This window comes from Ictidomys tridecemlineatus, chromosome 13, assembly GCF_052094955.1.
Source record: "Ictidomys tridecemlineatus isolate mIctTri1 chromosome 13, mIctTri1.hap1, whole genome shotgun sequence".
NCBI classification, from domain to species: domain Eukaryota; kingdom Metazoa; phylum Chordata; class Mammalia; order Rodentia; family Sciuridae; genus Ictidomys; species Ictidomys tridecemlineatus.
The window spans coordinates 30,161,461-30,188,808 of NC_135489.1; the positions used below are offsets into that span (position 1 = coordinate 30,161,461).

The 27,348-nt window shown below is 32.3% G+C and overlaps 1 protein-coding gene across 3 annotated transcripts in view; it reads right to left on the reverse strand.

Moving 5' to 3' along the window:
* Pik3c3 (phosphatidylinositol 3-kinase catalytic subunit type 3) overlaps positions 1 to 27,348 on the reverse strand; it is a 120,609-nt gene that overhangs the window by 70,290 nt on the left and 22,971 nt on the right. For all 3 annotated transcript variants that reach the window (XM_078030101.1, XM_078030100.1, XM_078030102.1), the window contains 6 exons: positions 17,233 to 17,319; positions 15,018 to 15,113; positions 11,949 to 12,020; positions 10,963 to 11,067; positions 10,272 to 10,364; positions 3,770 to 3,955 (listed from right to left, as the gene is read on the reverse strand). In XM_078030101.1, the coding sequence (XP_077886227.1) occupies positions 3,770 to 3,955; positions 10,272 to 10,364; positions 10,963 to 11,067; positions 11,949 to 12,020; positions 15,018 to 15,113; positions 17,233 to 17,319 (639 nt within the window). The remainder of the gene's footprint in view (positions 1 to 3,769; positions 3,956 to 10,271; positions 10,365 to 10,962; positions 11,068 to 11,948; positions 12,021 to 15,017; positions 15,114 to 17,232; positions 17,320 to 27,348) is intronic.

The window sequence follows — 27,348 nt, forward strand, 5'->3', positions numbered from 1 at the left end:
GACTAACAATTTAAAGGTCAGAGACCATATGAACAAGTGCCAAAAGAATGATAATAAAGCCATTTTTTATTTAAACATATTCATAAGCACAGACAAAAAGAAATTTTCAACATAAATAAGAGTATTTGACTAAAACCAGTTAGAAATACACATTAGAGAGTAAAATATTAAAGTATTCCCATAAAATGACCAACAGCTATCATTTTTATAATTCATTATTCAATATCACTATTTTTACTCATCATTATTATTAGCACATTTGATGCAATGAAAGAAAAATAACATATTTTTGAAAAAAGGATATTTTTTGGATAGCATGGTTCTACATCTAAGAAATATGAAAACCCTACCTGGTCTTTTAGAATCATTAAGAGAAATGGATTAAGTGACTAAAATAAAACAAATATTATATCACATATGTAATTAAAGAGAAGCAAAATAAAAGATTAAAAAGGGATGAGGCCATTTATAACTGTAAATGATTCCTGATGTGCATGAATAAAAAAATCTTATGTAGCTAAAAAAGAGAATTTGATATCACTAAGATAAAATATTTTTCTAATTCAACTCAAGACTCTGGTAAAACGGTATAAGAAAATGATAAAACCATTCTAAATTTCATGGAAAGCAATATCCAAAAACTATAAAGAAAATTTTTTAAAAGTAAGAGAAGGAAAGAATATCTAATCATACATTTAAAGTACTATAAAGCTGGTGAAGTTTTAAAAGTACGATACAGGCACAAAAATAGAAGACTTATAGAGGGTTATCAGCAAGATGGTAAAATTGTATCTTTTGACCCAATAATTCCAATGCAAACAATTCATACATACATACACACTTATATTAAAAGACTGAAAATAACTGCCTGCCTACCTATATGAAGAAGCTCAATGTTTAAATTAAAATTATAAAATAAACTCATAGTGCAATATTATGCTATTGTTCAAAAAGAATAAGGTAGATCTACAGGTTTCAGAATACATCAAATATAGCGCCTCAGCATTCAAATATTTCAACTGAATATTTGAGTCAAATCCATATGTTTTAAGTTTGAGAAAAAGCAGGGGCAGAAATGACTCTTTGGCTTCTTCTGAACTGTCCCTAAGACCCTAAGGTGAAAAGAGCCCTTCCTATACCTGGAGGCACATTTATCTTTTTTTTTTTTTTTAATATTTATTTATTTATTTTGTAAGTTTTCGATGGACACAACATCTTTGTTTGTATGTGGTGCTGAGGATCGGACCCGGGCCGTACACATGCCAGGCGAGCACGCTACCGCTTGAGCCACATCCCCAGCCCTAGGCACGTTTATCTTAAGACAAAGGGACACTGGAGAGCTCTCTCAATAAACATGCTCTTCTTTCTCCATTTACTACTCTTGGCTTTTCTTCCTTTTGTTCTATAACATTTTCTGTGACTGTCCCCCTTTCATTAAACCTACTATAAAAATGCTCAGGTTTTATCATTTTCTCAGGTTTTTATTTAATTAAGAAGGTTCCTGTGTCATATAAACGTTGTTTAATAAATTTGCAGATTTATCTTGTTAATTTTCTTTGGCTAGATCTCTAGCCAAAATTCTAGGAGGAAAAATATTTTGTTTTGTTTTGTTTTATTCCCTACAATAGTTGTCTATAAAATCCAGAACACAATATATTTTTAAGAGATTAAACATCCTTCACCATTTCATAGATAATTGTTTACTGATGCTTCCACACTTTATAGGTGGGAATTATATATAATAAGAAAACATCCAAGATAAACTTTCCATTTAATAATAAAGTTTTTAATAGTATAATCCTATTTATATTATCTTTAAGTGACAGTGCAGATAATATACACGCATATTATTATAATTAATAAGAATATATTAGAAGCTACATAGGACACTGTTATATCAAAGAAATATATTTGGTCTACATCTCTGGTTCCTAGTCAGATTCCCTAAAACTAATAATTTCTAACTGATAAAGAGTCACACAGGTGAAAGGAGACTATCAGGCCCCTTTAAACCACACCTGAGTTAATTTTAATAAGGTAACTTTTGGAAAGTCACTGCAGATGGTAGCAGCCTGCCAGACAAAGTGGCCATGTGATTGGAAGGTTGAAACCTCTAGGATATAGGGAAAAAATGACTTAATGACTTAATCACCAAAGGCCAGTGATTTCATCAATTATACCTTATAATTGATGGATCCATAAAAATTAAAAATAACAGGATTTAAAAAGCTTCCAGATTGGTGAACAAGAATGTGTCTAGATAGCAGGAGGATGGGGTATCCCAACCACTTGGGAACTAAAGTTCTTGTGCTCAGGTCTTCCCACAATGTCTGGTCATTTGTATCCTTCATCTGTCTGCTCATTTGTATCCTTTAAAGCATCCTTAGTAATAAATAAGCAAAAGGAAGTAATGTTTCCCTGAGTTTTACAAGTCAGGACAATAAAATATCCAACCCAAGAGGGGATCCCAAGAACCCCTAATTTGTAGTCAATTGGTCAGAAGTAAGAGGGCATCACAAAATAAGTGGCTCTATAGATGACAGCTGTTAAAGAAGGATGAATTATATGGGAGGGTTCACTATATTATTTATTTTATTGTTTGAAATTTACTTTAATTAAATACCTACATAGAATTAGACATTAATAATGGTGCTTCTTGAAATTCAGAAGCCATTACTAATTCAAAATGATTTCACTATTTTTGTTTTTCTAGAGATCATTGACAATAGTTGTTCCGTGTGATCAGCATTCACACACACACACACACACACACACACACACACACACATATTTTTTTTTTCTTCAGAGGAGTTATTTCATGCCCCATAAGCCTTATCATAAATTATTAGGTTATGTTTCAGGGTGCACTCACCCTATAAAAAGAAAATCTGATGGACTAGTTTACTTCACTAGAAATTGCAAACACTCAGGCGGGGCACGGTGGCACACACTTTTAATCCCAGCATCTCAGGAGGCTAAGACAAGAATCCTGAGTTCAAAGTCAGTCTCAGCAACAGCGAGGCGCTAAGCAATTCAGTGAGACCCTGTCTCTAATAAAAATACAAAATAGGGCTAGGGATGTGGCCCAGTGGTTAAGTGCCCCTAAATTTAATCCCCAGTACCAACAATAAATAAATAAATAAACAAACTAGAAATTGGGAATTGCTAACACTCAAACTCCAGCAATGCTCTGTGTTAACTAGTGTTTCTTCCTTCCTAATGGCCTCACATGTGTATAAATATTCACATGTACACATAACTGTAAGTAGCTTAAAGTTTAAAGGAGGAGTTGAAGGACAGTTAAGATGACCATGCATCTTTGTACCTTAAAGGCCCCAAAGCTTTTCAAAGCCACAATTAAATGTGGCTTGTTGTATACTGACTGATAGAGGGGATCTGAATTATTCCCTAGCCGGTGCTACATTAAACCATTTTTCATTAGAATTCCTTTTTCCAGACAGAGCAATACAAGCTGCCAGGTAGGTGTCTTGGGAGAGACTGTCCTATCACGTAACAGATCAGGAAGTAAATTTTCATTTCACAGAGGAGTCCTTGGAGGAATATTTTAATTTTACTTCTGAAAATACACCCAGTATATCCTCTACCCTTCTAAAAAAATCTCTGTGCATGTGGTCACAAGTGCTTACACTGTGCCCCACCCACACACACATACATATATACATACTTATATACACACATATACAGTCTATACTTAGGCTCTAGTTGAAAATGTAGCTAGTCAAGACAGAAGTAATGAATAATAACACACCTCATCATCAGCCTGTCGGAGCCGGGCCACAGCATAACGCCTCACTGTTGGATTGGTGTAATGAGAAGACAACAGTTCCAAGGAATCTTCTACATCCATTGGCTTCCATTTTCCCAGAAGTTCTAATGCCTGTTTGGCCTCCTGAGGTAGATCCCAATTAACACATTTCAAGAATTTTGTCAAAGCCTAAAATCAGAAAAGATTTTAAAATTAGAAATAACATCCTATTGCGTGGGTTAAGAAAAATCAAGGGTTATTAGGCAGTATCAACAGTGTGTTACAAAATACAGCAAACAAGCAAGGCAGACACTCCCATCACTAGTCTCACTCTCAATCATCTCCCTTGGGTATGATCACTGGCTTTCCTACATTCCTACCCATAGGGACTGAAACAAGAATAAATGTCTCTCTGAGAAGTAACTACTTGAAAAAAAAAACGACATGCAATCCAACAAAATCCCCCCACACACACACAAAAAAAAAGCATCAAAATGGATAAGTACAAATGCAGCAAGAGATAGTCTGATTCAACAGACTGCAGCATCCTTTTGGAAGCTTACTTCTTTAGATAGGCAGCACTGAAGTTTTCACAAGACTGTCAGCTAAGGAGGTATCACTCATGGTTGCATAAATACTGCCTGCTCTTTTAGAAAAAGGGTATACTTGTTTTCTACTTATAGCCAAGTCTCCTTTCTGGTGATACTTTCCTGGAAGAACACCAAGTGTTTTCTTCATATTTTTCTTCCACTAGGAATTTATCTGTGAATTATCTCCTAAGCAAAAATAACTTTAAAATTTTAAATTTCTGCTCTGCCTAAATAAAATCATTTTATTAGTTAGGTTTTCAAAAATGTCCACATGGACAACAAAATACAATTTAGTATGACATAAAATGAATCTTCGTGACCATCCCTATACTTATTCTTGATTTCACTAAATTAAAAATTTTAAAAAGGCACTAAGGAGACTATCTTGTCCGTTCTTTAAATTATATGTAACTTTGGCAAAGATAAAAGGTGCACCCATCACTTCAAAATGTGAATGAGCCAGACCTAGAATTCAGAATCAGCTCCAAGATTCTCCCACCAGATGGTACCTACCATTCTCTAATTAGCCAAGCCCTGATCCTAGAAGCCATCCATCACTTACACTGATTTTATACATCTATTACCATTTCCTGTCAATTAGTCCTAGCAATATTTCCTGAATTTCCACTCAGTTTGATTCTCATTATATCATATACCCAGAGTATGACAAGCCATCAAAGAGCCTCAATACCAGTTTATGTCACACAAAAAGTTAGACACTTAAAGCTATAAGTGCCAGGTGCAATGGTGCATACCTATAATCCAGTGGCTCAGGAGGCTGAGGCAGGACAATAAGGAGTTCAAAGTCAGCCTCAGCAACTTAGAAAGGCCCTAAGCAACTTAGCCAGAACCCTGTCTCTACATAAAATATAAAAAAGGGATGTAATGTGGCTCAGTGGTTAAATGCCCCTGAGTTCAATCCCTGGTACAAAAAAATAAAGGAAAAAAAAGCTATAAGTGATCCTAGCAGAAACCACTGTCAGCAGAAATTTAACCTATGACATCTATGCCAAAAAGAAATCCAACATTTATTTACTTAATTCCAGTGAATACATTTCAAAGTATGAAGTAGCCATTACATTTATAGACAGCTAAAGCTTTTTGTTTGCTTTTACAATAATGGACCAAAAGACCCCCAAAAAATGTTTATATATAATTTCTTCCCATTGTTTCTGTTCATTCTCTGGAGATAATGAGAATAAACTTAATCCCACACATATGGACAGCCCTTCTACTGGGTCCGCAGATGAATGCCACACTGATGATGAAGACACTCTAGTTTGTAAGTAAGTAAATTAAGTAAATAAATACATAAATAGATGAAAAAAAAAACTCTTAGCTGTTTCTTAAAATACTCCACTGATACCCCCCACCACAATCCAAGTCTCTATTTACTAAACTCTCATTACTCTTCTACACATCAGTCAAGTTAACCCATCTTATGATAATTCTCCCTGTCTACAATTTTTTCTTAAGTTATTTTCTAAAAAAAAGTGTTATCACCTTTAAGGTCAGCTTGTACTCAGCTTTTCCAGAAAGTTTTCAGCAACTTTCAGTTTTTCCTTTAGTCTCTGGCTCAGATTTACGATTATAATTTAAATGATGTTTTTGTAACTGCCAAAAGTTTTTGTAAACTTTCTTATCTCTACAACTAGAGTCAGCATTCTCCGAGGATAGCTGTCCATTTCCTCTGTACCTCCTATAAGCAATTCAGAATAACGCACAATCTCAATAGGAAACACAGATTACCATCCCAATTAATTCCATGCATTTATTTTTCACTTTGAAAATGTATTTATAGACTGAATGTGGAAACAAAGCAATACTTCTTAAAGTAACTACAGTGAGCTTTTCCATTTCGTAGTACATCAACAGTCTTAATAGGAATGAGTAGGTAGGTATTATCTTACAACATGCCAATGAACTTGATTCAACAACAAAAACAATCTAATTCCTAGATTTTTTTTCAGTTTATATATTTATTAATAAGATTCAGTGCACATTGCTGCCAAGGAATTAACCACACTGTACACATACACACAAAAAATCACAACTTTATAATGATTACTGTAACAAACAATAAACCAAGAGGTAAGGAAATGAAGAAGGGAACAAGAAAAAGAAAAATAAGAAAGAATAATAATTTGAAGACAAGAATAATGACGAAAATTTATCCTAGGCCTGCTCTTTTAAAAATGCTTTATTCATCTATGTAAAGATACAGGATTTAAATGCAATTTTATTGAGCCAGGGTGTCTGGGTTCAAATCCTAATTCCTGAATATGTCAGTATATTAGCTGAATCACATAATTTAACTTTTAGGGAACCTATCTCATTAGGTTATGATGAAGATTAAATAAGTTAATGAAAGTAAAACATTTAGAACAGCGGCTTCCATATAATAAATACTTTGAAAAATGTTCATCATTTTATTTTCACTTATTGTCATTCTATTTTGTATGTTAAGTCTATTATCAAATGTTCATTTTACTGCATTATAATATTTCATATTAATAATTCTGATCTCCTACTACCAGAATCACAATTACACCAATGCCAAAGATACTATATTTACCATATATATATTTTTAGGTTTAACTGCTACCCAACTCAATTATTAGATCCTTCCTTCCTTCCTTTTTATTTTTAATGGTGCTGAGGATTGAACCCAGGGCCTTGTGCATGCAAGGCAAGCACTCTACCAACTGAGCTATATCCCCAGCCCTAATTATGTCTTTTTAATAACTTGTCAACTTTACTCCAAAGTGCTTAAATTCATCTTCCTAAAATATCACTTAAGATATTAGTAGTTTCCTGTTGGCTATAAAATCCAATTCCCAAGGGCTAACCTCAAGAACCAAAACAATCTGGTGCCTTCTTTTCTTTAAATAACCTTTCATACTAACTATTGTTTTCTGAACAGACTGCCTTACTCATTGTTAGCTTCTCCATGAAAAAATGATCACCAAGTAAATAATGCCATCAGAGTATGCTCAAATTTAAGTACAATCTTTCCTCACACCACACCATAACGATCCTGCTACATTTAATATTTCCATTACAACAATCACCTTCATTTTCACTAAAAGAGTCACCCTTAAATACTATCCCCATACTTCTCCATATTAATGTGAAAACATTCTTTGGCTAAAACAAATTTCATTTATATAATATGTAGATATAATACCTAGAGCCTTGTACAATGCTATGCAAAAAGTGAAGAAATGCTTGTTGAACTTCAGCTATGGTTCTGCATCAACTTCTTATTAATAGACACAGATATGACTACTGTCCTATAATCACTGTCTCAGAAGAAGCCTCCTAAGAACAAGCAAGTGCATAACCATTATCTTTACTATATGTGACTCTTCCTATAGCTTCTTCTCCAAGGCATAATCAAGATCATGAAGTTAATATAACAATTATTTTCAACCAACACTTTTTAAAGAAAAGCTACTATGAAAAATAGCTTTTAAAAAATCACAACATTTACATTTTGGGGTCTACAAAAAAAAATAAGTCACTTCCTATCTACCGTGGACTAACTGGAAATAATTTTATTAGATCAATTTATTAATGTAAACTTTATGGACAACATCATGTCCAGAGTAGAGGATTTTATCCAGAATATTCAAGACAAGCTATATACAAAAAATAGGTAGAAAGACCAAATTTAGTTTAAAAAAAAAAAAAAGGAAAACCTTGTAAGAAACAATTTTCTCCAATTTCTTTTCTAAGCACTGCCTTTTCTCTAGGAAAGCTCTTTAGCTACTGGGCCCAAATGCTAAATCACAATTTATGAGAACCTAACATTAAAAGAATGTCTTTGTGTAAATGAATTAAGGAGTGGTTTGTGGGGCTATTTGTTTTCTACAAAACCCATTTTAAATTATTACAAGGATACAAATGTGGCTGTGTAAATAATTCCTCTGGTCACTTCAAGGCCAATATACATTTGGTTTACTCAAAAGTTCTTCCCCAAAATTAAAAAATATCTTTCACTCTACTCTAGGCATCATTAGGAATCCTGTAATATGTCCTGAGAATTGAAGTTTCATCACTACCTTTCGAAAACTTGAAATCAACTAGTTAAATGAAACTTGTCACACACTTTATATCACTTGAGCATTTTATTTCTTTTGCACATACCTAGAAGTAATTGAATTTCAGTGGGAAGTGACTACTTGTTTAAACAAACAATTTTTCTTGCAAGCTTTTCTAAGAAAGTTCTGCTCTGTAAATCTATTCTATGCTTCTTGAACCTATACATCCTAACAGGTTTAATTCAATATCTTGCTGTGTGTTTTAGACAACACTGTGCTGCATTCAAGATGCAATTTCTGTGACCAAGGTTACTCTTCATTTAACACAGTATCATGATACTAACTTAATCTTTATAAAATGAAATCAGAAACCTGTGTTTTCATTGATGAATATTTCCTTTCCTTCAGTGACGAAGAAAATAACACTCAAAGCTATAGTAAATCTCAAATTCCTCTCTCATTCTTACTATGGATATAAAGGAGAATAAATATGATTCATCTACAAAGAATTTCCCATGGTATCAATGAATGTTAAAAAGAAAAGAAAGAGTCAAGATCAGCTGTAACCAGTTTTTTATCTTTACTTCAGAAACTAAAGAAAGGAAAATGAGTTCAGAAAAATAAGTTAAAACAAAGTAGCTAAAAACCATCTCATGAGACTGTAAAACATATTAATTCATCTTCACATAATTACGTAACAGCTTCCTGACAGATATTATTTTTTCTAAAGCTTCTCTGCTCTGCTCCTAATGCTCTTCAGCATTCCTGCTAAGGAAATTGTGCACATAATGTTGGAAATGTTTTCTCTACAAATTCTCCTTTCTTGTCTTCACTAACTCCCTTCTCTTCCATCTCATTAAGCACATCCAGAGGCACCATGTATAAGCGTTGGGATTCTTCAAACATTCCTCAATCTCTCTAAAGAACAAATTTCTTCATCTGTAGAACAGTGTCAGCATTGTGCACATTGTGGGGTTATTATCGAATTTAAAAGATCCCTGGCATACAGTAACTGTTTAAATAAATGCTGGTTATTATTTTTATACTTCAAAAGTTAATACTTGGCCATTTGTCATAAAGCATTACAGACTATACTAAGAACCAAAAGAGACATAAAATTCATACTACCAATTAATAATCTCATATTTAACATGAGGAAACTAAAGCTTAAAAAGGTGAAATAATTTGCCCATATTAAAAAAGCTTCTTGGTAATGCTAAGAAGATTTGAAACCAAATCTCTAGACTCAAACTTAGGGCTGATGACTTCATCACTTCTTTCTCTAGAAACTATCCACTCCATGGTTTCACTATGGAAATCAAACATCTCAAATCACCGAACTTCTATTCTGCTTGCCACTTCACTAACTCAATTTCTACCTTTTCATTAATGTTCTTATTTTCCCTCTGGCCACAACTCCAGAATTCTATAATTCTTTTAATAGTGTAAAATTTTCCTACTAGTCCAAATTCAAAGAGGTAAGAACAATAAGATTTTAAAACAATAATATTCACTCTACACAAAGAACATACCAGGTGCTCTGCTAGGTTATTCATTTATATTATCTCACCTGTGAAAGAAAGCTGTCTCCACTAGAATAATAACAAAAAGTAATTTACTTCTTTCTAACATATATAAGTTGTTTTCAGAAACTGAATCCAAGAGACTCTGACTTCAAAACCCATTCAGATATTGTCTAAGCATCAACAAACATAAACATGCCCTGTGCTACCTCTTTATTTTTCTCCCCTAATGGAATATCAAATATATTTCTCTGTAATAATTATAAGTTGATAATAACTGCATTTTGATTGTACTTTTACCTCATCTTGATCATTCCTAAAAAATTTTGACAATATTTAAGACACTCACTTTTTCTTGATTGGTAAGATAATATCTAAACTTCCAAACAAGATCTTGTTCTTCATATGTAAGTTGTTTGGTTGGTGGATAACTCACAATAATCTATAAAAAAGCAGAAAAAGAACTTCCTTGTCAAATATGTACTTCCTATATATTTCCATTTAATATTTTTCATTTATTAAATATTTCAATAATACAATCACTAGACAAGCAAGAAGGTACATTCAGCCAAGCAACACTTAAATTTGATGTAAGGAGAAAAAGAAGATGAAAATGTCATACTTCATATGTAAGTATGTACTACAAAGTTCATTTACTTCAACTAAAAACAAAATAAATGATGCCCCATCACAAAAAAGGAAGAACAAAAAGCAAAGCAAACTCTTATCAACTCAATACCTACAACAATGCACATTTACACATCATCTTGTCTCTCAGGCAATGTCTTAGAGCCATGTTCTAACAATGCTACATTGTGAAAGTAAAAACTATTTGTAGCTATTTCTAGAGTGAATACATTTACTAAAAGCTCCCACATAATTTTGTTTAAATGCAGACATGAATAGTGTTGACATTATATAGGGCTGATCAACATGGAAAAGATGTGTATCTAAGTCATTGTTAAACTAATGTACCATCAGTTGCCACTGAAATATCCATCAAACTATTTTTATATTCATATTTTATAAGTTTTTCTTACATTTAGCTGATCTCTCGTGGCAGCATTGGGTTTGAGATCATGGTCAGAAGGTCCACTTCTTAAGCTCCGGGCAAGCTTGTGGTGTTTGCTCTCAACTAAATTCTCCTATAAATTATTTTAAAATACTGAGAATGTAAACTTCACAAAAAAGAAAACTCGATAGCTATCTAGTCAGAAATATAAAATGGTTGCTTACTCATTTTATAATACTTAACATTTTATTTTAGTATAATTTTAGTCCCTTATATATCTTTAAATAATATGTACCCATTTCAAGAGTGGAAAACTATGAATGACTTAAGCTCTACTAGTGTCAAAATATGCACATGCCATGTCAGCTTCTTAAAACTTCTGGTGTTGACTGTTTTACTCATGGTCAACATCATTAGTTTTAACCACATTATTATTGCTTAAGAAAATATGTGTGTTTTTTTATTTCCTTTGATTTCTTAACACATTTATTTTATTAGTTGACTGCAGGTGTGTGAATTGTCTGTTCATGTCTTTTTCCTAACTTCTGATTTTGATCATTTGTTCTTCAACATTTTTTTTTTAGAGCTCTTTATATATCAGTAGTTCTAGTTGCTACAACCATCTTCCTTATTTTACAACAGTCTGTCTTCCAAATATGCTCATCCATTAATCGAAGCTGTCAGATCCTAATTATACAAATTTTTCTTCTGTATAATGACCATCTTTCAAATACCTATTCTAATAAGTTCCCACTCTAACAACATTCCCCACCTCTTTTAAAAGGGATTCCTAACTCTATATTATCCTGACCTTGTTTTTAAGATGTCAGTGTACCTTGTGAAATTTCCATTTGATATCTGATTCTAGTAGCTAAAGTAGACTTATAAATCACTTCTAAGCTAATTGAAGTAGATATATATTACTTTTTCAAAAGAAAAATGCACTTTATGGGTCTAAATCATAATCATTAGGGAGAAAAGTACTTCCATTAAAAAATTACACAACAGAATTACCATAGACATCTGAGGGTCAGGAACTTTCACTAATTCAAAGCTTGTTAAAATTGGAGATGACTCATCACCATCCTGGATTATAGTGTAAGAAATGAAAAAAGAAAAGAACTTTAGTCAAATGATAAAAAGCAAAACATAATGCTATATTCTATATTTTAATTCTATTCAATAAGCATCATTCTTTCCTACAAAAAAAAATTCTTATCCTGCCAGGCCCAGTGGTGCATGCCTATATCCCAGTGGCTCAGGAGGCTGAGGCAAGAGAATCCCAAATTCGAAACCAGCCTCACTCAGCAACTGAATGAGGCCCTAAACAACTCAGGGAGACCCTGTCTCTCAATTAAAAAAAAAAAAAAAAAAAAAGGGGGCTGGGGATGTGGCTCAGTTATAAAGCGCCCATGGGTTCATTCCCTGGTACCAAAAATAATAACAATAACAACAATAGTAATAGTAATCCTTCTCTTTTTTCACCTATATTAGAAAATATATTTTCATATCTTTGGTTACTGATATTTTGGAAAAAATAAAATCTAATAAAAATGACATTTGCAGAGGTATGGAGATATGAAAATTAGCAAATGTTTTATTGCTTTATTTTTTAAAGAATTTATTATGACAGTTCATCAAAAATAAAAGTCCTAATACTCAAACTTGGAAAAATGAAATTACAGAGCACAATTAAAGTGTGGCACAACTGATGTGTTTCACCATTTCCAAAAACCACATAAATGCTATTAACTTTTCAAGGGATCACAACTGAGATTCACTGAAAGGAATGGAATTTTAAGTGTGGGGTTAATGTTACTCAAATTTATACATAGCTAGAGATACAGAAATACTGCTCCTCAGAGGAACAACACAATGTAAACTTAAATAATAAAAATCAATCAATCAATTCTTAAGAAATAAAGCTGTCTCATTTTGTTGGTGTTATTTCTGAAGAATGCTGGCTTTTATTTTTATCCTATTCAGGCATGGAGGTAATTTAGTATAATAAATGTCACTGCCAAATATACTGGAAAAGGCTAAACTAATTAAGGTTGGAATTCATTTCCTCATGATTCTATACCAGCATCAAACTTTTCTGTCAATTTCCAAATGCTAGTAAGTTTTCAATTTTAGGTACATTCAACAAAATCAGGAGAGACTGCAAGAGGGGAACTATTGTGACTTAACTTTAGTTCAGTAATTGAGTCTTACAGAAAACCACAAATTCCCACAGCTGTTGTTTAACAGGCTTGTTCTCAGTCACAAAACCAGAAAACACATTTATCAGCCCAACTGTGACAAGTAATCTTCACTAGGGCTATCTGTCACAAAAGACAGGTGACAAGAAAGTCTATTTCCATTAGATTCAACACACTGGCCCAGCAATCTTTACACTAAGTGGAAATATGACAGGGTGGGCAGACAGGCATTAATTTACAACCAATTTTCTGGAAGCAGTAGAAAGGGGTCAAGAACCTTTTCAAAAATACTTGAAATTCTTCTAATTTCTATTCTGTTATTATTTCATCTATTATCAAAGCTGTCTTTCAAAAGATCCTTCACCCTCCATTAGCATGTTTTTGCAATGTAAGTTCCATATAAGCAGAAAATACTGCTTTTCATGTTATTATATGTAGTATAAAATATAAAATACAATTTTATTAAAATGTACTGGTGACAAAAAAGCCCGTTTTTTTGGACATACTTTTCTAAAAAATCAGTAAACAGTCTTATATAATCTATCTTCCTATGTTCTGTTTTCTACCAGGCAGTATCATTTTTAAAAGACCAAAAACTGTTAACTTTTCCTAATCTGCAACAAAGTGAAAAGGATATAAACTAAAAGAAAGACATAAATATTAACTTGAAAAATAACTATAAAAGTAATCATAAACTAAATAAACCCAAATCTTCTATTATGAAAAAATTTCAAAGAGCAATATACAGTTTAATAAGTGTGAAACACACACACACACACACACACACACACACACACACACACCAGACACTGTGGCACACACCTATAATCCCAGCAAGTCGTGAAGATGAGGCGAGAGGATTGCCAAATTAAGGGGCATACTCAGCAATTTAGTGAGTCCCTAAGCAACTCAGCAACACCCTCAAATAAAAAATACAAAGGACTAAGGATGTATTTCAGTAGAAAAGCCCTCCTTGGGCTCAATACACTGTACCAAAAAAAAAAAAAAAAAGTACATATATTTAAAAATCATTTGTTACAGTATTAACAAATATGTAAGTGTAATTCAAAGTGCCACTTCAAATAAACAAAGATACTTTATGCAAACTAGGTTATATGCTACAATAAATATTAATTATGCTATGTATCAAAAGTCAGTTCTCATTTCCTGTGACTTGTCTACTAGTTCCAACGTAATAAAAGATACCTGGTTTAAATGGTTGCAAACTAAACATTTGATTATTTCTGTAGTATTTAAATGAAGCTTCTTCAGAGTACATATTTTTCAAGTACCTAATACATGTCAAACAAAAAACTATTTTCCTTTTCATAACAGACCATGACAAACCCATAACTGTGTTATTTGTTATTAAATCAGCCCAATGGCAACATGAGTTTTTAAATTTTGCATATATTATATATCTAAATGCACATTTAAAGTCTTTCATAAGTATACTCATTTAGGGATACATATAGAGCATATAGAATTCCAACATATTACATATATATTCAAACAATAAACCTTGCCTTGACTTTAAAACTATGATTTCCCCCTTTTACTTTTCAAATGAATAATAACTTTAAATAAAGCCATTTTTTAGTGTTCTACTTGCAAATTTGTAGAACAATTAATCAAAAAGTTTTTAATCACTTGCATACTTATTGAATTTTTTAACCCAGAACTGCATTACATGAATGATTGGCTTTTGTAATCTTATTGTAGCTATATGATTTGATTTGTGTATACATAAACAGCTGCTGCTGACAGCTGTCTGCTGCTATCCTGCAACAAAATAATTCATCTCAGCAGGAACAACAGTGATTTTTTTAATGTTTCCCCTCCCACCTTCTTCAGAAACCACAAACAGTTCCAAGGAAAATACCTTTTCATAATAAACAATTCCATACTCCTTATCATCACACTTGACACATCGAAATTCAACCATCAAATACATGAAATTAGAACTTCGTTTTTCACTCTGAAAAAACAAATTTATGAAAAATGATCACTTTCAACATTTTTTTAAAAATTAGTATGCATTGTTTTTCCCAATTCAAAAATAATGCATAAACCAAGTACAATTTAAGATGTAACAAATTTTTCTTCATTATATGCATGTCCTGTTTTATATAGCACTGTTTTATATGTATCACTATTATTTTACACAGTAGTATCTATTACTCACAATTCCCTCCTCAAATTTAATAAAACTTTTTTGATTTATTCAGTAGTTCAGATTTTACAATATAAAGTCTTGAAAACATTCCATATATATCTACATGACAACTGTTTTATTTAAAAAGCAAAGGTATTTTGTATTTCTAACAATGTTGGAAAAAGAACAATCCACGGGGCTGGGGATGTGGCTCAAGCGGTAGCGCGCTCGCCTGGCGTGCGTGCGGCCTGGGTTCGATCCTCAGCACCACATACCAACAAAGATGTTGTGTCCGCCGAGAACTAAACAATAAATGTTAAAAATTCTCTCTCTCTCTCTCTCTCCCCCCTCTCTCACTCTCTCTTTAAAAAAAAAAAAAAAGAACAATCCACCCTTAAACTAAGACTAATCCAACTATAGGAACTAATAAATTTTAAGAACAGGTAAAAGAAAAAATAAAAGTACATAACTAAGAAGGAGGCCATTTGACCTTACAAAGTATAACTTTTAGAAGTTTTTCATAATTTACAAATTGTCTTAAGACAACTTGTCATTTGTAAAGTGTTTTGGGGGGCGGGTTTTTGGTGGTGCTGGGGGATGAAACCCAGGACTTCTGACATGGTGGCAAGCATTTTACCAACTTGGACTACATTGCCAATCCTTCATTTGTCATTTTATCAACACTGGGCAATAATTACTCCTTATTTCAACATAAAAAAAAGTTTATTCTTCATGTCAATATGTCCCCTTTATTAAAAAAAAAATAGGCAAACAGTATGACAATGAAGTGAAAAAAAACAACAATGGAGTCTAAAAGAGTTATTAGTCCTATCTAAACCAGCTTTATAAATGGCTTTAAATGAAATACATAAAATCATAAAGGTTTAAAGAGGTTATGTAAATCGTTCAGTACATCATAGTCTATTAGGGGATGCAGAAGATGAGAAAGGATGGGCAACACCATATTTTCTACATCTCTATGCTCTGAAACTGAAATACAGAGAAAGTCAGTAAGTATTTTGGTGTACTTTCTTTTGGAATGTAGAATTATAAAAATTGAAAAGGTAAAGTTTTCTGTACATGAGAACAGATTATGAATAAATTTAGAAAAGACAACCAATAGTCCAAATAAACATAAATGTTAATCACCACTAAATTCATTTTTTAAAAAAAACAAAGGTTCATTATAAAATTAAAAGCTTTCTACCTGCTGAGAACTGTTCAGAGAATATAAATTAAGTCACTTGTGGACTATGGTGGTCATTATGAGCCAGACAGTGATATTCTTCTTTCCTAATTTGATTAATATAATTGTTATTTTTATTCTCTATATTTGTCTAAAGAATCAGGCCAAGCATCTGGTATTGTAAAACAAATCTAGAAAAAAAGGAAAGCTTTCTTAAATAATATTCAGAAAGACTCTCACTGAAGTTATCTTTTAAAGATAATGTCATAAAACTGGCACAATTAACAAAGTGAAGGAAAACATAAACCACATAACTTGATCAAGGGTGCAGAGTCCTATATGTGGAAACAAGAGAAACAATAACATCAATTGGAGAGAAGACTTCTTAAGATGATATGTAGTAACGGAAATGAGTAAATAAGCAGTGGGCTGAAAGGAAGATTTATCCAACATTGACTTTAACTTAAACATGAGCTGCCATTAGAGAGAACACACAAGTGAGGCAGCAAAACTGAACAGATTTAAATTTATATGATATTTAATATATTTACAATATAAATTACTATTTCATGATTCAGCATATATTAGAATCGAATAAAGGCAATATGCCAAGTTTTCTACTAACACAGAATTCACATCTATAAACATTTAAGCCCAATAACCCCACATGTGTTAGATACTTGACTATAAACAATTCTTCTCAAAAAACTGATGTAGAAATAATGTTCTGAAATAAAAAAGATGTATATAACCCACCTCATTTATCATTTCTATTTCTCTAAATGTCAATCTGTCCAGCCAATCTACTTTCACCATGTGTCCCTGTCGATGAGCTTTGGTGAGCTGCAGAAAAAAATATAATGGAGAAAACCTTAACATAGATTTTAAAGAAAGGACAATAAAAAATGATATAGGTTAAGCATCCCTAATCTGAAAATCCAGATCTGTAATGTTCCAAACTCCAAAACTTTGTCGATGTGACACAAGTAGAAAATTCTAAATCTAACCTCAACTGGGGTCACGGTCAAAACAAAGGCACACTACAAATAATTATTTTCAGTCTATATATAGAAAGGTATATATAAAAAATAAATGAATTTTCTGTTTATATGTGGGCCTCATTCATACGGTATCTTATTATGTATATGGAAAAATTCCAAAATCCAAAATACTTCTGGTTTCAAGCATTTCAGAACAGGATACTCAACCTGTAATATCAATTACACATATGAAATGTTCTTACACACATCAGAATCCTTATGTAACCGTTGTGATAAAAAACTTGGCATGAAAAAAATTTTAAAGAAAAGCCATTAAAAAAATTAAAAAATATAAAAGATCCACAATCTTGCAATGCTTATTATGCTAAATTACAGACATTTCTTACATTTACCATTTTTACTATTATAGAGAGAAGAAATTATAATAGCAACTCCTCTAAGAAAGAGTATGTAAACCACTTTTTCTTTTGTCCACATTTTTAATCTAACAAACATTATAAAAATGGCAGTCACAGACACATATTTCTCTAGCATGTATAAATTAAAACTTTAGGCACACACATATGCATGCATGTTTTTATTTTAGGAAACAATGTGAAAATATTTAAAATACCTAGAGTTGCTGTTGGTAGAGTACAATGAGATCTTACATACCAATCTACCCTTAGTTTCATAAATTATATAACAATATATCAACTATTCAAATCCACAGAGAATTCACAATAAGTTCCAAGAGCCTCAAATTAGAATTAGTTTTTGTATTAGAACTAGCTTTGTATTAGAAACCCCAGCTTCGTTTAATGTATCAAAACCTTTCTTTCTAAACAAATTCATAGCATAAAGCACAACTGGATATCAAAGTTTAATATAATAGGTTATCTATATTTGTTACCTTCCTCTTCATTGGCCATGTCATGACAATATTCTTATAAGGACAACACTACCACCAATTATTAACTCTCTCACAGAACTAAAATTTTCAGCATCAATATTCATTATCTTCCTACACTCTCACCACAATTACAAGGATATACTATTTTGGAAATGAAAACAGTAACTGCACACAAAAAGTATGAAGTTCATTTTTTTAATATTTTTTTTCAGTTGTTGATGGACCTTTATTTTTATTTATTTATTTGTTTCTATGTGGTGCTGAGAATTGAACCCAGTGCCTCACACATGCTAGGCAAGTGTTCAACCACTGAGCTACAACCCCAGCCCCACTGAGGTTCATTTTAATACATAAATAATATCAACAGCATTTTTATAAATAAACTCAAAAAAATTTTTATCTAAGGTAGTCTCTGAATGAACATGCATAAAAAGGTATCAATAAGTGCTTAGGCTAATTACTGTCACAAAGCAAGGAGTAAATATGTTGTTGAGTAATTAATGGTAGAGCATTAGATAAATATGCTAGCAATATGAAAGAGCCCAAGAAATGGACAATGAGGGAATCAAAGAAGATCAGGCAATGTGTACTAAGAGAAAGAGTACTAGACTGCGAGCCAGATACCTGGGTTCCAAACATAACACTCCATTTTCAAACTCTATCATTTTGAACCTGCAACAATAAGTTGAAAGTATTATATTCTACTCCTATTCTCCAAAGTTAAGTAAGATAATGTATATAAAACATGACAGGTAGTCATGACAATAGCATCCATAATGACTATTCCTTGTAGTTCATTAAAGGCTTACTCACTTGGCAACATGTTCCAAACTGGTTTTCAAGATAAATAAATTTATAAAAGGCAACGTTACATCCTTCCCTTGTAAGAACAAAGTTAATAGTATAAATCAGTAAAATGAGTTTATATAATAAAGAAAGAAGGAAAAAATAACATTTACATCCAAATTTTGGGCACTTATTATAATCACTCTTCTAAGAAGATAGTTTTGACCCTAGTTTACAAATGCTTGTTAATTACTACTATGAAGTGGCAGAGCTAGAACTTAAATCCAAGGTTTTCAAAGCCCATTTTCAGTTGGGCACAGCAATTCACACCTGTAATCTCAGTGACTCAGAAGGCTGAGACAGGCGGATCAGAAGTTTTAGGCCAGTTTCAGCAACTTAGGGAGACCCTATATCAAAATTTTTAAAAAATAAATAAAAAATTAAGAAAGAACTGGTAGTAAAGCTCCCCTAGGTTCAAGACCCAGTACATAAAAATAAAAAGGCCCATTTTCCTTCTATCAGTCTTTGCCACTCATTATCTATATTCATGCACTATTACTAAGAAACTTTAGTTCAACTAATTTCTCTCATTTGTTGAACAGTAGTTCCATATTCATAATACAATAGTTCTTCTCCCACTAATTTATTATGTGGAAAGAACTGGCAATAAAGTTTAGTTGTGGAAAATGTAGTGAGGCCTTTTCTCTCCTTTTTTAATTACTCAGACAAATCAGAAATGTCTGATCAGTATGGCAGCACTAAAACTGCTAAATCCATTATGGAGGGCAAGTTGAAATCACCCTGGAAACATTCACATTTGTTCTTTTTTTCTTTTTTTGTAGAAGGACACAACACAATGCCTTTTTTTTTTTTAATGTGGTGCTAAGAATTGAACCTAGGTCCCACCCGTGCTAGGCGAGCGAGCGCTCTACCGCTGAGCCACAATCCCAGCCCTTGTTCTCATTTTTAATACAAAAAAAAAAAACCACATGGAAGAACGCAAATATCCACTAACAGTGGGAAATATTAAGTAAACCATGATACACACACACTACAAAATGCCAAAATTAGAAAGAATAAGAAAAATCTATATACTCAGTAGGGTAAAACAGTGTTGAGAGCTCAACTAAGTACAAAATCATAGGTACCATTTACTCTATGATGACTACTTACGTATGTATTTCCTGCATTCGACTTTGAGATTAGGAGCAGAAATACTAGATATTTCTCTATTTAAATTAGTTTTATAATTTCTAGAGAACTTCACAGTTATTACCCTTTAGTAATAGATATACATAATGGGTGGCTAGAACTTCTTTTAGCCACCCGTTATGTATATCTATTACTAAAGAACAAACCACCCCAAAAGTTAGTGACTTATAATAGTATTCATTTTGTATTTCTCCATAAGTCATGAGAAATTACAAAATGAGAGACCCTCTTGATCTTATTTACAATTGCTCAGGAGAACAGTAATTTGGTGGCTGGGGTTGGAGCATTCAAGATGGCTGCACTCATCTGTCTGATACCTTCATATTGAAAAGGGTGGGCTTAGCTGGGATATGAGGGTGGTGGGGCCACACTCCTTCCCTATTTGTTCTCTCTTGGTGGTGTTCCATCTTCGGTGGTTTTTCAACATGGTTACCACAAAAGAATAGTGTAGTAGCTAGGTGTCCTCAAGAAGTGCAAAAACAAAAGCTGCCTAGGTGTCTTACCTAGAGCAGCACAGCATCACTTTTGCAGTACTATATCAATGAAAATAAGTCTCAAGGCTAAACAAGATTGACTGTGGAAGAGTATGAGTATCAGAAGGCATGCTTCATTGACAGCTAGTTAGAGACTAGCTAGTACAAGACTTATTAGTCCAAACACAAAATACAATTGATTGTATACTTGCTCCTTTGCAATTGAACAGAGTTTAAAAATGGCAAAGTCTATAGACAATAGGTAAAGTCTAGAATCAGCTGTGACAACTACAAAATGATCAGTCTCTGCCTTCTTCAAATAATCTCCCTCATACTTCAAAATAATCCAGCCACATAATCTCTTTTGGTTCTTAGGACTAAAAAAACTTTTTTTTAGGGGCTTAATAAAATACTTAATAACTGTGAATAATTAAGTGGAAAATATTTTAAAATTGTATAGATTTATAAAACTATAAAGCACTACTAAAATTCTAAGCAACTATTCTAATTTGCCCATAACCTATATCACTTCATCTCTTATTGATGCTGATAACAATGTATTCAGACTTGGATAGTTTTCACCAGTCTAAAACAGCTTCTATTTAAATATCCCCAATCTCAGAACTTCTACAGATATTGAAGACCAAAAATAAACTTTAAAAACATAGGTAAAATTAGTTACTGACATAATAATTTATGTTTCATTTGAGTCTGAAATGTCAGTAACCTACATTATTTCCAAGGAGGAAAAATCTGCATTCTGTTAAACAGTAGGATAAAAGCAGTACAATCTGTTTTAAATTGCTTATGAGGAAATCATCCTCACTAGGGTGCCCATTCTAGTAAGGAGATAGGTCAAGAAAACAGTAAAAGTGTCATTCACTCTTTTTTAAGGAACACACAGGTTTCTAAAGAATTCACAAGAAGTCATATAGAGTTTGAAAGAAAAGCCTACTGTCACAAAAATAATGACACAATTATTGGGCCCTAACTTCTCCAAGAATTAAACAGCAAGGGGTTATAAAAGCTATTTAAATAAAAGAAACCCCAAGAACCAAATAACATGCCCAGAAAACTTTTTGGAGTACTAATCATGTATTATCAAATTTGATGGAAAGATCGGAATATGTGCTTGAGGAAGATGTCTCATATCAGTGGGTGTTTAATAAAAGTATCACAGACAAATCTACAAGTAGGCCAACTTGCCACACTGTATCTAGACTAAAAACAGCAGGGAAAAGGAATGTTAAACAGTGATCCTTGGGAACAGACAGTCCTCCAGGAGAACCATAACTCTCAGAGGTCACTGCTGCTTAATTTTACTTGCCTTATTGCACTGTTTTAAAAGGAGCAAGTATACAGACTTTAAAAATGGCAAAGTATACAGAGCTTTTTTCATGTTAAAGCTATGAAAGGACAGTAAAACCTAGCACTCATGGTTTAATGAAAATTTGAAAGAAATTTCATCTGGAAAGGTGAATAACAGGATGGAATAATAAATATTTGTAAACTTCTGAATTCTGCCCAAGAGGTTAGAGTTGGGAAAAGAGAAAGATATTTGAAAGGAGGAAGGAGGAAAAACATGATTCCTGCCCTTGATCAGTTTTTGCTAGAATTTTAGAGTTAACATAAACGTGTTACTTTATTGAAGTAATGACCTCTTATAAAATTTTCTGCCCTGGAGGTAAGTATAACATCTTTATTAAAAGAACTGTAATGTGGGAAGAGTGAGGAGATTCAGATGTTAAGTGTTTATATGGTTAACTGCTTAGAGTTGTAACTATAAATCAAAAGTAATAGTGAGGGGGATGTGTGCTGAGGTCTCTCCCACAGATAAAATTGAACCAGAGACTTGAAAGGTAAGGAATTAGCCAAACAAACATGATAACACCTTCCAAGCAGAAGAAATAGCTTGGTTGTCAGCAAATTCAGCAAACCTGATCTGCCTAGGCATTTGAGACCAAAAATAGTAAGCCTTCACTAACAATTTACTGAATAAATCAAGTTCTCTTCAAAGTGGAGGGGTAAGCAGATCTATATTAATATCAGATGTTACACTAAGAATTAGCTTTCTTGAGGTTCATCAGGATCTAGAGTTTTACAATTTAAGCCAAAAGAGAGAGAAAAAAGAGTAAGAAGCACTGAAAAAACATGCTCATCTGTTTCAAGTCAGCCCATTAATCTGAGAATAGGCAAAAGGGGAGAAAGACAAAAGGAAATAAGACATTTACACAAAAGGAAATACGAGAGAACTAATATCTGCTTTGTAACTGCTTTGTCAGTTTTTTTCCACATTCATATACTCACTTCATCTTTACAATAAACATCACTAAATACATATTTGTCACACAATACTAACATTGCTCAATTTCACACATACTATAAAAGGTAGGGTAGCTTTGTTTCTTAAGAGACTGTATGATTGTATAAGAAATTTAATACTATAAGATAAATATAACTGATCCAACAAAAGAATTCACAACTGTTCCCTAAATGTTGATCTTAATTTATGTATTTACACATATTTTGTTACTGTCCAATCGGAAATACAAGATATAAGTAAATTATTTAAGTCATCTAAAAATAATTCAAAAGAACCAAGACTCACTTTTCAAACAAGGAGAAAATTTAAAGTGGACGATACCATAGTAACAGAACAGAATTGTAAATATTTTGAATTTCCAACCACAGAGCATTGATGAAATAAATTATGGCATATTCACAGTATGCGAATTTTTCAAATTCTTACAAAATAGGTTGTAGAAATACCTTAAATGACCTAGAACAACTATGAGACACTACAAGTGTAAACAAAGAATTCTTTTGAACACACACACACACCAATCCCAATTTAAAAATCAACACATATCCATACATTCATGTATTTATTGGAAACATGTAAACTAAAATATTAATGATGTTATCTCTGGGTAGTAGACTGGGGTAAGATTCCCACAGAGCCTCTATAAACATATTTTATGTTTACAGAAAATTTATATTATCTTTGTAATAAGAAATATTAACAAAAGCTACTTAAAACCAAATGTTGTTTAAAAACAATTATAGATAAATATTTTAAGAAAAATCACTAAAGATTAACATGTATAAAAATACAAATTTTAAAAAAATACATAAAGAATAAAAAATATTATCTTAAGATGATGTAAATTAAAATTTTAAGATGATGTGAATTAAAATGATTTTCCTTCACAATACTTAAATTCAAAGAATAAAGACATATCTGATTAACTTAATCTGATCATCTGAAATCAAATCCAAGAATTAATAGAATTGTTCTATCTCAAGTGATGTTTTTCAAAGGTTTTTCCATTAGGTCTAACTAAAGAACTATATAAATCAGTGTTACAATTTTTCAGTATGTGCTTAATAAAAACTCTTTACAAGTGGATATTTATACACTTTAGGTATCAAAACTTACTTATGTCAAGAAACTTTGAGACAATAAAAAGATAAAGAAACTTTCCAAACAAATAGCTATACAACAAATATAATTCTTAAGCCAGACAGCCATACACACACACAAACCCACACATATGTACACATTTTCCTGGAGATTCTAAGCAAAGAAAATTAATAAAACTTTACTTTTTTTTCCACTTCTATGATACTTACTAAAAATAAACAAACAGCCTGCTGCAGTGGTGCATGCTGGTAATCTCAGCAACTAGGAAGGTTTAGGCAGGAGGATTACAAACTCAAGACCAGCTTTAGCAACTTAGCGAGACTATCACAAAATAGAAAATAAAAAGGGCTACGTATGTAGCTCAGTGGTAAAGTGCCTCTATATTCAATCTGTAGTACCTCCACTCCCCTCCCAAAGAAAAAGAAAAGAAATACATAAACAAAACCAATGTGGCTTGTCAAATTCACAGAGCATATGTGAATAACAGCAATTTTGCGAATAATAATACTGGGTAGTAACATATACAGATTTTTTTCTTAGCACAATTATGCTGAATTGGATTTTTCAACTATCTCATATTTTCTTTCTCTAACTCCCCTCAAGTAAAAGATCACAACTGAACTCTTATCAATTTTAATACTGCCCTGAGCCTATAATAGAACTGAGCAAAACAGTAAAACTAGAACAAAATATCATTATTGATCTACTAATATATTCATAGGATATACTATGGCTCATTGACTTCTATTATTAAAAAGTAAATTCTTCAAAAAACATAAGATGATGAGTCCTATCTGTATTAAATCAAATGTAAGCTATAAAGTAATTTATACATACACACACACAAAAAAAATTATATTTTGGGACAAAATATAGTAGTTGTATGTAAGAATTCATTTGAATGATTGAGATTAAAAGAAATGGTGTACATACAAGTGTGTGCATTTCAGAGCTTGCACATGGCTATATGATTCTTAGCAAACAAAGGGGTTTCTTCTGGTTCTATCTTTCTGATTAATGAAGTCACAATTCCTCAACTTTACTTTCAAGTTTTACACATAAATCTTATCATTCAAGAAGAACAGTATTTGTCTCATAAAAGTTTCATTTAGTTAAACTTCTCAGAGATTAATCTAGTTTTAAAAGTATGTTAACTTTCTACTTTTCTGGCAGGAACTACAGCTGTAAAAACAAACAATAGATTTTTTAGAACATAAATCAATACTGTTTTAGGGTTCAATCTTACACTGGCAAAAACTAATTTAGTCTACTTTATACCATTAATTTTAAAACAAATCCAAAAGTGTTGACAGTCTTAAACCATAAACCAAATGACTAATAAAAAAGATGCTACCATGCAGCATGAGGAATAAATGTACAAGATATCGGCAAACCCTTGTTATAACACAAAAGAATGACAATGCATAATGACAGCAAATAAGCCATATTTATAAATGTTAAAATATTATTCATATAAAAGCCTATATTTAAGACTAGGGATATAGCTTAGTTGGTAGAGTGCTTGCCTTGCATGCATCAGGCCCAGGATTCAATCCCCAGCAACACACACATATACACACACATACACACACAAACACACAAAAAAACTATATTTAAAAGGTTTTTTGCTAATGTTAGTGGTACCACTGAACAATTTTGCTGGCCCTGAATAATTTCAGCCATTACTATAATTTGTTGTTAAATTATTCATCGTGTATTCATTACATAGTCTAATCTTTTAACTGTTTTAGATTATGAATAAAATGTAAAAGTGACACACATAGACCAAAAAAACCCAGAGATCAAAACACTGTATGTACCTTATATGTACTTTTTTACCTAGATGTGGATTACAGATTAGATTCACATTCCTAAAATGCTACACTTAGTTTAATATAGCACTATATATACTGTTCAAATCATAAATTGTGATAATTTATAAATGAATTAATGGAAAAGTGAAAAACTACAGATTATCAAGATACTTCAAGTATGATATAAATCACTAAGTATTTACACTATAGAAAAAGGACACTTTCTCTGCATGAAATATCTAACCAAGTGAAAGTTAACATACAGAGATATTTATTAAAAAAATATCAACTTTTCCAGAAAAGTCCTAACAAGGAGACTCTATTAAACATACTTTTAGGAACTTCCTGTTATATTCTACAAACACTGGGTTACATAATTATTAAAGGGAAAAGAACATTATACATCCATCTAAGTTTCAGGCCAGACTCAGCAACTTAGCAAGACTCCGTCTCAAAATAAAAAAATAAAAAAAAAAAAGAATTGAAAATGTAGCTTAGTGGTTAAGTGTCCTGGAGTTCAATTCCTAGTACAAAATAAACAAAATCCTTGAAATGATTTTTTTTGGTCTCAAAAAACTAATTATTCATGGATGAACTAATAAAATCCAGCTTGGATTCCTATTGCAATAATTCAACAAAGCTAAGATTCAGACCCTGAACCACAGTGAGCCCAGGCAGGCACTCGAGGTTCAGCCTAGAAAACCTACACGTCTTCACTGCAGCAATACACTCTCCTCAACATTCTCAAACCTATCTGTGTCACACGGACCACAAAGCATTTTTCATCTACTTGTTATTTTCTCTTTGCCTCCTCTTAATCAATTTGACAGAAACTAAAGCACATTCCAAAGGCATCAAGCAGAGCTGCTAAAATGAAAAGGAGACAGTAGAGAAGCATGCTTTTGCACTAACCTTTCATGTCCAAAGACATGGATTCAAATATAAATCAAACACTAAAGCTTGGTAGTCACATCCAAAACCCCAGGTGGATATACATCCTAGTCATAAAATTCTCATAATATGACAAGTTGAAAATGAAATAGATGGGAGCAACATGCAAACTGACTCAAGTTAAAGCCCACAATCAATTAAAAGGCTGGGTCATGGACAATGAAAGCTTAGCAAATGCCCAAGATGCCTGACCTTTTAATATTTTCACAAATCTATTCCAACAGAAAGACACCTTGTTAGTAAAAACAAATTAGGGAAATTTACAGACAGTAAAGAAGAAAATGATCAAGATGGGGGGAGGGGAGAATTATGTATTTTC